This window comes from Manacus vitellinus, unplaced genomic scaffold, assembly GCF_001715985.3.
Source record: "Manacus vitellinus isolate BGI_N305 unplaced genomic scaffold, ASM171598v3 scaffold_52_pilon, whole genome shotgun sequence".
Lineage (NCBI taxonomy): Eukaryota > Metazoa > Chordata > Aves > Passeriformes > Pipridae > Manacus > Manacus vitellinus.
In genome coordinates this window covers 3282261-3296908 of record NW_021940628.1, presented here as the reverse complement: position 1 = coordinate 3296908, position 14648 = coordinate 3282261, and the positions used below count along the sequence as shown (strand labels likewise).

The 14648-nt window shown below is 52.4% G+C and overlaps 1 protein-coding gene across 1 annotated transcript in view; it reads left to right on the top strand.

Annotated features, from left to right (window-relative positions):
* The window catches only part of LOC103754072 (CUB and sushi domain-containing protein 1), a 251808-nt gene that overhangs the window by 161173 nt on the left and 75987 nt on the right, over nucleotides 1–14648 (top strand). The window contains exons 22-28 of the mRNA XM_029963058.1: nucleotides 1461–1676; nucleotides 4478–4666; nucleotides 6593–6762; nucleotides 8037–8193; nucleotides 8794–8985; nucleotides 10147–10273; nucleotides 14377–14579. Coding sequence (XP_029818918.1) covers nucleotides 1461–1676; nucleotides 4478–4666; nucleotides 6593–6762; nucleotides 8037–8193; nucleotides 8794–8985; nucleotides 10147–10273; nucleotides 14377–14579 — 1254 coding nt within the window. The remainder of the gene's footprint in view (nucleotides 1–1460; nucleotides 1677–4477; nucleotides 4667–6592; nucleotides 6763–8036; nucleotides 8194–8793; nucleotides 8986–10146; nucleotides 10274–14376; nucleotides 14580–14648) is intronic.

The following is a 14648-nucleotide window of genomic DNA, read 5'->3' as shown; positions in this document are numbered from 1 at the left end:
ATGTTTAGGGATGTGTGGGATGTGAGAGCTGTGTGGGATGATTAGGGATGTTTAGGGATGTGCAGGATGTGCAAGATGTGTGGGATGTGTAGGATGTTTAGGGATGTGTGGGATGTGCAGGATATACAAGATGTGTAGGATGTTTAGGGATGTGTAGGATATGTGGGATGTTTATGGATGTGTGGAATGTGTAGGATGTGTGGGATGTGTGGGATGTGAGGGCTGTGTCTCTCCAGATGGATTCTGAGGAGGGTGAATCCCAATCCTACACGATCAGGGGCTCAGGAGCCCTGCCCTGGGCACTCAGAAACCGAGCTGAGATACTGGGCTGAAAAAAAGCCATATAAATGCAAAGAGGCTTTTTATTGCTCGCCGTGGCTTTGCCTTGTTAACTCGCTGTGACGAGGATGTGACAGGGGTTCTGATCTCAGGTCCTGCCTGCCTTTGCTCCCTCCAAGCTGTTGCTGCCATTTTTTGTTGGTTTTTATTTATTTTTTTTATTTTTTTCCCCCTTCAAAGATGGAATTATTTTCCACACAATAAGTGTTTCTAATGGCGTTTGAATTCCAGCAGGAAAAAAAATCACCCCGCTGGAGGCTCCTGCAAAACCCTGAAGTGCTTCCCATTCTGTGTCTGGAGGTGTGAAGGATGCTTTAAGTAATCCATTACTCCTTTCTAGCTCATTTCCAAAATGCAGCAAGGTCACAGCCTTCTCCCAAAAAAATGTTTCAAATTGTTGAAATCGAATTTGGGAGACGAGACAAAATACTTGTCCCCTGTTTGGCTGTTCCTTCTGTGGCTGGATGTGTTGTGGGGTTTGTTTTTGGCAGTGTAATGTGAATAAAAGTGTAGGATTTTCTTGGAGCAACCTGCACTAGTGGGAGGTGTCCCTGCCCATGGCAGGGGGGTGGGATTAGACAGTCTTGAAAGTCCCTTCCTACCCCAACCATTGCATGATTTTGTGATTCAGTCCCATCACGGGAAGGCAGGGAAGGTCCCTGCAGTTCCACCACTGACACTCTTCATCTTCTGGAAGAGCCTCTCTGACCTTGATACTTGGCATAAGTCCTATTTTTCCAGGTATGAATTCCTTCTGGAACATGCTTGTTTTCAAGTCCTCACAGCTACAGCTCTTGCTGCTCTTGCTCTCTATTTAAAGGTCAACACTGTTCTAATAAAACACCTCTCAGAGCTGCCAGGCTGCTCCTGCTGCTGCTGCTGCTCCTGCTGCTGTTCCCACATTCCCGAGGCACAGGAGTCCCACATCCCCACTGCCTGGCCCTGTGCTGGGCCTTGTCCCACACCCTGGGTTCAGGGGTTTTATCTGTTTTGTTTCTAACACGGTTTTCCCTGGGATGTCCCCCCTCACTGAGCTGCTCCTGGGGGGGATCGGGGCGGGCTCGGGGAGAGCCGTGGGGACCCCGGGAGTGAAACCACCTCTGCTCCTCCCTCCCCTGCAGGCGTGTTCTTCACCTTCCACACCTTTCACCTGGAGAATGGGCACGACTACCTCCTGATCACCGAGAACAGCAGCTTTGCCCAGCCCCTGCAGCAGCTGACGGGGTCCCGCCTGCCGGCCCCGCTCAGCGCCGGGCTCTTCGGCAACTTCTCGGCCCAGATCCGCTTCATCTCCGACTTCTCCATGTCCTACGAGGGCTTCAACATCACCTTCTCAGGTAAGAGCAGTGCTGGGGGAAGAGTTGATCCTTTCCCTTCCTGCTTTGCTGCAAATCACAGGACGGGTTGGGTCGGGAGGGATCTTAAAGGTTCTCCGCTTCCAACCCGGCCTTGGAGCCTTCCAGGGATGGAGCAGCCACAACTTCTCTGGGCAACCTGGGCCAGGGCCTCCCCACCCTCCCTTTCCCATCATCCAAGGGTCATCTCTCTATTCCAGGTATTGCCTTTTAGGGGACAAGGAGGAGAGGGGAGAAAGGGTGAAAGCCTGGGATAAAATCTGGAAAAGCAGAGATGGAGGGAGGTTTTTTTTGAACTGGAACTTGCTGCTCTTGGGCATCCACATGGGATTTTTGGGCTGTGGTTCCTCAGTGGCATCATCCCGATGGTCCTGTGCCATGAGCCATCCCCCAGTGGAGTTTTCTTTCAGTGGAGGAGTTTTCTTTCAATGGAAAACACACTGATGCCCATTTTGCCCTTGGCCATTTTGTTTTCATTCCCTCTCCGAAGAGTTCCATGAATAATGTGATATTTGTTCTCTGCTTCCAGCCTGGCCTTGGACCCTTCCAGGGATGGGGCAGCCACAGCTTCTCTGGGCAACCCGTGCCAGGGCCTCCCCACCCTCCCAGGGAAGGATTCCTTCCTGATATCCCACTCAAATCTCCCCTTTTCCAATATGAATCCATTCCCACTTGTCCTGTCCCTCCAGGCTCTTGTCCAAAGTCCCCTTTAGGCACTGGAAAGGGCTCCAGGGTCTCTCTGGAGCATCTCTTCTCCAGGCTGGACACTCCCAGCCCTCCCAGCCTGGCTCTGGGGCAGAGGCACATCCAGGACAGGCTGCAGAGGTTGGTCACTGGCTGAGCACCCAAGTGGAGCAACGAACCAGAGGCACAGAGAGAGACCAGAGCAGCTCTGCCCTGCTCCTTGGCCAAGAAGTCCAGATTGCTCAGCACAGCCCTCCAAAAGCTCCCATCTGTCCCAGCTTGCCCTGCTGGAGAGGCTGTACCTGCTGCAGTGATTTTCCTTGGATAACCAGAGCAGGCTTGGGGGGAAAGAGGGACAGTGCTGCCCATGGGGCTGGAACTGTGTCCAGAAACAGAGAGAGGAGGAGGAGGGGGAGGAGGGAGAAAGCAGTGAACATACCTGCAGAGATTTAATTCCAGAGGTTCAGTCCTGTCACCCCCTTGTAAGCACTCCCTGTGTGGTGATCTCTGGCTGAAGGGCACCTGCTGCTGGACTGTGTCCTCCAACCTGAACTCCTGCAGAGGACTCTCAAGCATTTGCCTGTGCACACATTCCAGGGAATGTCAATCTTTGCTGCCTGAGTGCCCTGACAAGCCATTCCCCAAAAACAATCAGTTAAGGGACACAAGTTTATTGCCTGGGTGCTGTTCTTTAATGCATCCCCGTGTCCTTCCGAGTCCTGAGGCCACAGCTGCGAATTCAGCACTTGGGGCTGGAAGAGAAATGCCCATTTTTATTGTGGGAGCTTCGGTGCTGACACACTCACTGAGGGACAGAGCTGTTGCCATAGATGCAGATAAAACCTGGTTTCCAGTGCCTTTGTTCTGGCCTCTGAAGTTCAGGGATTTGCATGTGATACTCTGTGGAAACCAGTCAGAGAATTTCCAATTAACTTTCGTTTTGATGAGGGGGAAAATGGCTTTTTGCCTTTCAAAAGCTCGCCTCTAATTATAACTCTGATTTTCCATGTATTTGGAGGCCGCTTTCCTCTCTTGGAAAGCAAAGCTGGGAGCCAGTTATATTTTTAGCTCCCTTTACATGCATATATATATATATATATTTATGTGCAGACTTTATACTTTGCAGGTCTGTTATTTTTTCAAAAAAAACAACCCTCCAGAGAGGTTTGCTCTGACGTGTTTTGTGGTCAAAGACCCAGTTCTGGCTCTCAGCCGAGATCCTACGTGACCTTTCTTTCAGCAGCAGCTCAAGTGTTTTCTCCTGCACTCCCCAAACAAGATGCTGCATCCATTCATTTCCAGGATTAGTAATGGAGAGGCAGCAGGAATCCCACCGGGATCAATCCATCTCCGTCTGCCTGAAGCAGAGGGGGAATGACAAATCTCCATCGTGCTTTGTCACCCCTGGTGTCACCTGGCTGGTTGTGTGACAGCAGGGACAGGGAATGGAACTCGTTGTGATTTCAGGGGGGGTTGAATCAAGGGGCTGAGACCCCCAAAAATCCAATTTCCCAGTCCAACCCCCCCCTCCCACAACTCACCCCAGTGTGAGAGGGATTTTCCAGACACAACACAAGACTAAATATGGGGAGAAGGGAATTATATTCCAATTATTACACAACTAGATATTATAATACATTATATACACAATCTTAACTCTCTCTCCTGTGGTGAAGCAATATTTACATTGGATCAAATCTCTTTTCCCTCCAATAAAAGTCCAGAAGGGAAGAAGGAAAGATCCTTTCCACTTTCAGAGCAGCAGTGTCTCTCCTCTTCCATGCAGCAGTCGTGGCTGGAGTTGTAGCTGGATCTCCCTCTCCATTACAAAGGGACAGGGAATGGAACCTGGGGTGGTTTGGGGGGGTTGAATCGAGGTGATGCCCCTGGGGGGGTTGAACGTGGAGAGTGAGATCCAGGTGGGTCTTCATGGCTCAAACAGGTCATCCATCCTCGTGGATCCTGAGGTTCACAAAGCTCTGGAATCAGAACTTCCCTGCAGGTGGAGCCAACACTTGGAGCTCCCTCCTCATCCTCGGGGGAGGATGGAACGAGAGGCATCACCCACCGCCCCATAACCGTCTGTCTGTCCCTTCCAGAGTACGACTTGGAGCCCTGTGACGAGCCAGAGGTGCCAGCCTACAGCATCAGGAAGGGGCTGCAGTTCGGGGTGGGGGACGTGCTCACCTTCTCCTGCTTCCCGGGGTACCGGCTGGAAGGAGCCCCCCGGCTCACCTGCCTCGGGGGGAGGCGGCGGGTGTGGAGTTCGCCTCTGCCAAGGTGTGTTGGTAGGTGGTCATGTGCTTTCATTTTGCTTGGTTGGTCCCGCTGTGCTGGCTGGTTGTAGGTGGGCAGGGATGGGGGGGTGTCCCTCGGGGTGGGGGATGTCCCTCGGGATGGGGGATGTCCCTTGGGATGGGGGATATCCCCCCGGGATGGGCGATGTCCCCCCGGGATGTGGTCGCTCCGCTCGTGGGGGGGGTCGGTGCAGGGATGGGGAGAGGGAGCTGGGATGAGCTGGGATGAGCTTTCAGCCCTGCAAGTCCTTTTTTAGCCCCTCCAGCCGTTAGTTACACAACAAATAAATAAATCTGAGGCCGGAGGAGAGGGAGGATTCCTCTGCAGCACTGAGCTGGCTCCTGACTGTCCTCCCCGGGGGCAAAGATGGGGGGCAAGGACCCTTCCCTGATAGGGCTGGGAGCACCCCCTGCCCAGCCCATGGCACCTGGTAAAGGAACAGAGGCCAACTTCTACTGCAGAAAGGCAGGAGGATGCTCCAGGCCTTGGCAAAAAGATGGAACCCATTTTTTTGTCGTACAGTTGAAGCAGGAGGTTGTTCAGAGCTCTGGTGCTGCCCAGAGCCAGGAGGGATTTATCCAGAGCAGGCAGGGCAGGTCTCTCACCTGTTTGCAGCGTGGCAGAGCCTGCCAGGGCCATTGTCCTGATCTGTGGGTGACCTTTGAGGGCCCTTGCAGAGCAGACATCCCCTCCAGAGCCAGCCTGGTCTCTCCTCTCATCCCGCGGTGCCGAATGCGTTTCCCGGCACTGCGGAATGCTGAGGTCACAGGGCTGCATCATCCTGCTGTGCCAGGCAGCTCTTCAGGGCATGAATAATAACCAGGCTGCAGATAAAGCTAATCAGGGGAACGGGAATCAAACAGAATCATTTACAAAGCTTTTCAAGCCGATCCTCAGAGCTCAGCCCTGCGTGGACACGGTGGCTGCCATTTCCCTGCTGCAGCTGGCTCAGAAGGGTTTGTGGTGACAGGTCGGGCTCTGTGCTGATGGCCCAGAGCTCTGGGCAGGGTGACAGCCCTGTCACAGCATCCCCAGCTCGTGTCACAGTGGCCCCAGCTCAGATCTCTGCGCTCACCCCGGGTGGAGATGGAAACTGGAGACTTGCTCGTTAAGATCACAGGAGATTTAATTGCTTTTCCAGGCACTCTGTATTCAGGTCCTGTTCTAGAGATGGTGGGGAGAGAACTGAGGGTGTTTTGTTCCTTTGTCCAGCCCCGCTGTCCAGGGCAGGAACTCTCCACACCAGCTGCTGCTTCCAGCAGATCCCGGGTGCTGATGTGTCCAGCACCATCCCTGGGGAATCTGTGCCAAAGTGAGGGCCCTGCTTTTTGTGCATGGCAAGAGAGGAGGAGAAAGTCCCCCCCAAAGTGCCTCCTCTGGGTGTATCTGCTGCTGCTGCTTTGACCCTTCCTTGGGGGAGCAGCAGGGGCAGTGCAGGTTCCCTGTGGGGAGGTTGTGAGGCAGAGATTGTGTCCTCAAAGCTTGTAATTAAAATATGAAATACAGAGGTGAGGGGTGGTGGTTATTTTCCAGTAGCATTGAACTGTCATCTCCTGACATCCAGGACAGGTTTGAGCCTCCAAAGCTGCCACCTCTTCCTTCTCTAAATGGCATCATTTTGAGTCCCACAAACCTTCTGACTTCAAATTTGGCTCCAAGTCAGATGGTGTTTACAGTGCTCAGAGTGGAGGAGGAGGCAGGTCTGGAGAAGGAGGGGAGAAGTCTGAGCAGGAAAATGTGATGGAGCAGGGACAGACTGCAGGTTGTAGGGAACAACAGCAGGGAAAAGCCTCTTTCCTTCTTCCTGAGTGCAGGAAGGAGTGAGGAACTGTGGCCTTTGGAGGAATCACGTGCATGTGTGGCATGGCCAGAAGGTCCACGTGGTTATTAAAATGTGCTTTTGTGTCTTGGTGCAGCTGAATGTGGCTCCTCTGTCACTGGAACCCAGGGTGTGCTGCTGTCCCCCAACTACCCACTCAACTACAACAACAACCACGAGTGCATCTACTCCATCCAGACCCAGCCAGGGAAGGGGATCCAGCTGAAAGCCAGGACCTTTGAGCTGGAGGCAGGAGATGTCCTCAAGGTAAGTCAGTGAAGCTGCCCCTGAGAGCAAGGTCTGAAAGGGAAGGGATGTTCTATTTAATGGAATTAGGTGGGACTGACCTGGAAGATGCCACCCAGGCCCAGACAGGGTGATGATCCCTGGGACAGACTCATAGCAGGACTGCTGACAGGCAGTCACTGCTGTGACATGAAGTGATTGCCACAGCACTCTGCAAGACAGCAGCAAAATCCCCAGGGACCCTGTAAACTTCAGTTCCTCCCTGCATAATTGCACAGGAAAAACTGGTAACACGTGGGGAAGCTGGAGGGTTTTAGCTTTATTTTAGTACTTTTAAGAATCAAGGCTGATTTGTCCCGAAAAGGGGGTTATTTAAATGCAGAGCTCCAGACTCTTCAGCGTTGCCATAATCAGATTAATCTGCATTTACAAGCTTCAGGACTCTATGGAGGAGGAGACAAATCCAGGCTGAGTTTCTATTAAGCACAAAGCAATGGGTTTGAAGGAGGCATTAATATCACTGATGCTGAGCCATCTTCCAGGAACGCCTCTGTCCTTACTGAAGTGCCATATTCCTGCACTCCAAGAGAGCTGTAATCCACATATTTTCAGCTCACAGATGACTGGAAAGAGAGAAAGATTTCCAGTTAATGCAGAGACTATACTCGTTGTCAAAGGAATTATGTTCCCTCGCCAGGTTTGTCATCAACTTCTCATCTGCTTCCCGGGAAGGTTCCCATCGATCTCCACGAGCGAGGAGCTGCTCTTTGTCCTCACAGAGAATCCTGCTGTCTGAAAGAAAGGAAAAACCCCATTTGGGCTTTTTCTTAACTAATAAATAGCAGGTTCAAGGCTCATCTGTGAGTCAGTCTGGGGAGAAAATGTTTTTTTCTCAGGAGCTGATTCTTTGCAAAGAGGGATGAATTCAGGAGACAGAGCCCTGAGAGCAGAGTGAGCTCCGTGTGAGGAGGAGGAGGTGGATCCTCCAGGGTGTAAATCCTCAGCTGAGCAGCACCGTGGAGTCTCATCAGGACAGACTCTTTATTTCACTTCAGAGGCTTTGTCCCTGTTTGCACTTGTGGATCATGGATTGGTTTGGGTTGGAAAGGACCTTAAAACCAACTTTTTCCACCCCCTGCCCTGGGCAGGGACACTTTCCACCATCTTAGGCTGCTCCAACCTGCCCTTGGACACTTCCAGGGCTGGGGCAGCCACATTCTCTGGGCAGTGCTGGTTTGGTCCCTGAAGCAGTGATTAAACCCAGGTTCTCAGTCCGTGTTTCTGGTCCCTCCCAGGTCTATGATGGCACCAACAGCTCTGCCCGGCTGCTGGGCACCTTCAGCCGCTCGGACATGCTGGGCACCAGCATCAACAGCACCTCCAGCTCCATGTGGCTGGAGTTCATCACCAACTCTGCCAACACCAGCAAAGGCTTTGAGCTGCAGTTTTCCAGTGAGTTTTAAGCCCATGTGCTCGTGTGGGGGGGTGAAGGGGTGTTTCTGTGCCACAGTTGCATGACCGGGGCAAAGAGCCCTTTCCGTAAAGATCTTATACCCTAAGAGGAATTGGAGTGTGGGAGATCACAGAATCCCAGGATCACTGAGGCTGGAAAAGCCCTCCCAGCCCCTGGATCCACCCTGTGCCCCATCCCCACCCTGTCCCCCAGCCCAGAGCACTCAGTGCCACAACCAGTCCTTCCTTGGACACCTCCAGGGGTGGGCACTCCAAACCTCCCTGGGCAGCCCCTTCCAAGGCCTGACCACCCTTTCCATGAGGAAATTCCTCCTGATTGTCCAACCTGACCCTTGCACAGCTGGAGACCCTTCCCTCTCCTCCTGTCCCTTGTTCCCTGGGAGATGATTGAACCTTTTCTGCTGTGGCCACACAGAAATTCGGATTTAAAGCCGAGCCACCAGATTTCTGGGACCTCACTCAAAACATTAATTAAAAAAACCCACTGATTTTCAATATGCTGCCTTTGGGGCTGTGTTAACATGTCCTGGCTGGGAAATACCTGATGCAGACAAACAGCTGCCCTTCCTCTCCCTGCAGGTTTCGAGCTCATCAAGTGCGAGGACCCCGGAGTGCCCCAGTTCGGGTACAAGGTGCACGACGAGGGGCACTTTGCTGGCAGCTCCGTGTCCTTCAGCTGTGACCCCGGGTACACCCTGAGGGGCAGCAGGGTCCTGGGCTGCCTGACTGGCGAGAGGAGAGCGTGGGACCAGCCCCTGCCAACCTGTGTAGGTGAGACACCTCTGGCTCTTCAAACTGAGCATCACCTCGATGCCCACCAGGGCCCTTTGTCCCTGCTTTGCTAACACATGTGTCATTACCTCTGATATTAATGCATTCATTAGAGGATCTTGTGTAAGATCCTCTTACACAAGGCTGAGAGCACTCCAAGCAGTTTTAACATGAAACATTCCTTTTTTGGTTTTGTTTTTGTTTTTTCCCACTCCTTGTCCTTTCACTTGGACACGTTAAACTTGAGTGGCACCTTCTGATAATGCCAGGCATCAACGTGTGTCCAGGCATCTGCCAGCTCAGTCAGGCCTGTTTGAGAGCTGCTTGGCATCTGATCCCACCCTCAGACATTTTAATTCCCCCCCCTCATCCTTCCTAAGCCAAACCCTGAGTTCCCTTTTACCTGGAGATCTTCTTGCTTGGAAAATTGTGGTATTATTGGGTGTCCAAATGAAGGGCTGTTGGGCTGGGACTTGACAGCTCCATCATTAGCTGTGTCCAGGACATGGGGAGGTTCTTGCACTCTCTTCAACCAACTCCACAACTGCCCTCGTGGTTGTGATGTGCCAGACACTGCCACTCTGTCCTCCCCTGAGTCAGGACCACTCTGCTGAATTTTTTGCTGACTATTGAGGTAAAAAGACAAATTTCTGTGGTTTGTGTGCCTTCTTAACCTTCACCCTGTTTGCTCTGCATTTATTGTGTATGAGGCCGTGCCTGAGTTTCTTAAGAAAACCTTAAGAACTGAAAGTTAAAGAATTTTAATGGCTATGTTACAGAAATTACTCAAAATCCTCACATTCTTTTGGAGTTCATTCACACAGACACATGTTGGGCTTCTTTGTTTTCCCACACTGATGAATACAGGCAGAAGATTTGAGCTGTCTCGCCCCCCATGAGTAGATTGGGGGAACAGGATGCTCCCCACAGTCAGAAAGGTGGAGGGAAGCTTTGACAGCCCATCAGATCTGCCCAGAAATGCAGAATTATTCTGCCAACTCAACCTTTTCGCTGAATTAAATTCCCTTTATCTTTGCTCTGGGGGCTTTAAGAATCCCTGGGAAGGGCAGGAAATACTCCCAGCTGTATTTGTAGGAGGAGATTTGTGTTGTTGCCAAGTGAGAACCTGAATCTGCCCCCTGCCCCCTGTGTGTGTTCCAGCTGAGTGTGGAGGGACCATCAGAGGAGAGGCCTCGGGGCGGATCCTGTCCCCGGGTTACCCGACCCCCTACGACCACAACCTCAACTGCATCTGGACCATCGAGGCAGAGCCTGGCTGCACCATAGGGTGAGTGGGGCTTGGCTCTCTTGGCACATCCAGCTGATTTTTCCAGAGCCACAGTTCCATAAAGAACGTCCCGTGGCTCGGAGGGAAGGGTCGAGCCCTGGCACAGCCCCTGCCAGGCTGGGCACAGTCAGGGGTGGTTTGGGTTGGAAGGGACCTTAAAAATCATCCAGTTCCAAACAGGGACACCTCCCACCAGCCCAGGTTGCTCAGAGGCCAGAGTGGCATCACTGCTCCTTTCTTTTCCCAGTTCCAGGCAGGGACACCTCCCACCAGCCCAGGTTGCTCAGAGGCCCTGAGTGGCATCACTGCTCCTTTCTTTTCCCAGCTGTGGTGTCCTGGATGGTGCCACAGCTCCATGTGCTGCTGCTGCCTGTGGTGTTACCAGGTCCAAACAACACCCCAGAGCTCCTGTGTGCACCTACAGTGAGAGCTTCCCACCCCTCTCCTCATGGGATGTACTGAGAGTCAAACCTTTCCCACCACGTTGGTGTGGAATGTCCCAGCAGTGACACGATCCTGAAGTGAGGATGTGTGCAGGAAGTTGCAGGGAATCATCCCAGGAGAGGTTCAGGGAAGGTAATTCTGGGTGTGCTTCATCTCCCTGCAGGGGATGAGCTCTGCCCTGCTGTGTCTGGGAGAGGGAATGTTCAGGTGTGAGGGTGCCCAGGGGTGGGTGGGCAGCTGGAAAACTGAGGCCCCAGGGCTCAGCCTTCATCTCCTCCCTGCATTGTTGATTGTTTTAATAACACAGAGAGCACACACAAAGCCATTATCCTCCTGAAGGATGACTTGAGGTTGTTTCTAAACATCTGCTCAGTGCAGAGACCCGAGACTGTTCCCTCCTCCTGCTCCTCTGACTTCTCTTACCACCCCGTTGCCACTTCCCTGTTGGAAATGAGTTGGAAATGGAATTTGTTCATGAGTTATGTGATTCTGGGTGAGGATGGGATTGAGAACATTTGGCTGGTGAGGTTGGTGCAGTCCCCAGCAGAACCCAGGCAGTTCCTGCTCCGTGATCCTTCATCTCTGGTCCTGCTGCTTCCCCACACGGATGTTTCCCAGCCCAGCTAAAGCCATTTGAGACAGAAAACTGCAATGTTTGGGCAAGTAAAGCTTTCACCAAGTGGTGGGGCTTGAGGGGGAGAGAAATGGAGCTTCAAAGTTCTGTTTAAAATAATCCTCTTCTCCCACTGTCCTCCCACTGCAGTTCCTGGTGCTTGTGACCTGTGCCAGCCCCATTTCAGGGGCTGTTCCACCCTGCATTCCTTCATTCTCAATCCCATTTTATCTCCCAGTTTGTCTTCCTTGCTGCATCACCCCCATCCTCCCTTCAGTGGAGCCTGTTAATCGGGTTGAGCTCTGTGGTGCTTTTAGTCGATGGGTTTCTGCTGGAGATAGATTTGGTCCAGTATTTTCATTTTTATTTAATGCAGAAATCCCCTCCATTAGCTCTGCCCTTTGGAATGGCTCAGTAATGGATGGTTGCTGGGGTGAGCAGCCAGTGCAGCTGAATTGCAACTTCCAGTTGAAATCTCCTTTATTTTTATTCTCCTGTAAAAAGATTCTGAAGATTTTTATAGGACAAAGCAGACACGAGACCCTCCTTTCCCCCCATCCAATGGCTGCCTCAGGCTTGGCTCATGTCATCCCTAAAATCAGGGAGCAGAGGAGAGATTTTGGATCAGCCAAAGGCTTGGAAGGGGCCAAGGCTGAGGTGAAAAATGCTGGGTGGTATCACAGCAACACACCTGGTGACCCTTCCTTTCCTTAGAGGTGAGAGCTCCCTTCTCCTGCCCCTTTTATTTGCCAGCTCAGACAGAACAGATGATCTCTGGGGAGTCGAGGGAGCACATTTTCAGCAACTTCATTTTTATGGTAATCCATTGGAAAAATAATCCTCTTCACGCATGGTACAATTGTATAAAGCTCTCATTTATAACTTACATGAAAATTAATCACCAGAGCTTTTTGAATAAAGCTGTATCTGCACACAGCACGAGGGGAAGGGGAGAGGGAGGCGAGACAGAGAGAAAAATGAGTCTGCACTTTATTGCCATGAAAGTTAAAGGGTTGCACTCGGAGAGGGGATTAATTTTGTGCCTGTGCACACACCCTCGTGCATAAACATCACAGGGGAAGGGACTGGGTTTGTCTGGGAGACTTTGGGGAGGGGGGGAGAAGGAGGGGAGGGGAGGAGGAGGATGCCAGGATGGTCCTGAGGAGCTCCAGGTGGGATCCCAGCCCTTTGCTGGGATGGGGAATGGCAGCAGAAAGTCCCTCCAGGTGGGTCAGTGGGGTTGGGGGGTGCTTTGGGAAGAACTGGGGCTAAAAGGGCTCCCCAGGGGTTATTCAGGGCAGAGCTGGGCTCTCCTCTCTGTTCCTTGCTGAGCTGGCAGAGCTTTCCCTCCATCACGTAAATATATATGGATATATGTTCCCAATTTCTGATTTGCTTTTTGCTGCATTTTCATGCATGTAATTGGGATTGTCAGAGCACAGGGATAAAGCTCTCCTCCTCTGCACTGCCTGCTAAGCCAGTGTCTCTGCCTTGTCCCTGCTGGGAACAGAGTCAGGCTGAGAGAAGACTCAGAAGTGGCTGTTGAATAGATGGATTTGCTCCAGAGAACACCAGTTTTCTCCATAAAATCTGATATTCCAACAGTCTCCTGGACCAACTGGCGCTGAGTAACCTGTCCCTGGCTCACCTGGACATGGTGCTGTGCTCTCCACCCAACAGAGCTTTGCCTAAAGTTGGTTCTTCCAAACTGAACGAGGAGGGTGAGATTCCTCAGGCAGCCCTGGCCCCACAGGCTCCAGGCTGTCCCCCCAGCCCAGGTCACCCCCTGGCAGCATCTCTCTGGCTCCAGTGACTCCAGCCCTGGGTTTTTCCAGCAGTTCTGGCTCCTTGGGCCCCCTCTGCCTGAGCACAAACGTCACCAGGCCGAGGCAGCCGTGGAGAACAGCTCTGCACCATCCATCCTGATTTTCTCTCCAGTCTGCCTTTGCCTTTCTCTTTGCTCAAGGTCTCTGCTGGGTGGATTTATGAGTCAGCTCTTCAGGTTTCTCCCAGCTTTCTGTGGGCATCATTTTGTTGCAGTGGGGGCTTTTTACCCCCCCTCCCCTTTTTATGGTTCTCCCTGATTTATTTATGTTTGCCCCGGATAAATGGGAAAGCAGCCAAGTGAATTCTTCCTCGTTTCCCTCCGTGGACTGTCAGGGGTTTAAGCACAGTACCTGCTGGTTTTATTTTGTGTAGATTTTTTCCCTTTATAGGTTTCTGTCCCCATTTCACGCTGGGGTGGCTCAAGTTGCCTGGTTTTGTTGTGTCAGAGAGTCTTTCCCCCAGTGCTGACGGGGCAATCACAAACAGGGGCAATTCAATGCCTCCTCTTCACTTGGCATTTGAAGTGCAGGAGTGGAAGGGACTCATCCCTGATCCATCACCTGCCTCCCCAGGGAGGTGATCGTGGCCCCAAACCTGCCAGAAATCAAGGAGTGTTTGGACAAGGCTCCCAGTGACAGGGTGGGATTGTTGGGGTGTCTGTGCAGGGCCAGGATTTGGACTTGGATGATCCTCGTGGGTCCCTTGCAGCTCAGAACATTCCATGATTCCGTGATTCCAGCCTTTAGCTGGTGGCTCCCTCAGCCTTTCATGTGTGGCAGCTGCTCATTGCAATGGCTGAGCCCCTTTGGTTGTAAAACCAACAGTCTGTTCTGGCCAGGGACATTTTCACTGCCCACAACGGGCTTTTGGACCTTTACCTCGTTCCTGAAAACACTTTTAGGAGAGATCAGTGATTCTGTTTGCTCAGGAGAGGACCCACTTCCAGGGCTGCTCAGGATTCTCAGAAGGAAGGTTTCTCAGAACCTGGTTTCTCAGAAGACATTACTGTTCCTGCCTGGGCTGGTTTTGGTCCATGGATGTGATTTATCAGGGAGGAACTGGGGTTGGGTGAAGGACCGACGCAGTTATTCCAGGCTGAGCTGTAGGTGAGGGAACACATTCCCTGTGGGCCAAACCAGCTCAGGTTGGTACCCAGCACATTCCTGATCCTTCCAGAGCTGTCTGTGGTCTGACTTGCAGTTGGGTTTGCCCCCTCCAGGCTCCACTTCATGGTTTTCCACACCGAGGAGTTCCACGACGTGCTGCGGATCTGGGACGGGCCGGTGGAGAAGGGGATCCTGCTGAGGGAGCTCAGCGGGTCGGGGCTCCCTGGGGACGTGCACAGCACCTTCAACTCCCTCATCCTGCAGTTCAACACCGACTTCTTCACCAGCAAGCAGGGCTTTGCCATCCAGTTCTCAGGTGGGCAGGGGAAGGGCCTGGGTTTGGAGCCGGGGGAGGACACTGAGGGCACTTGGGGTGTTCAGCTGG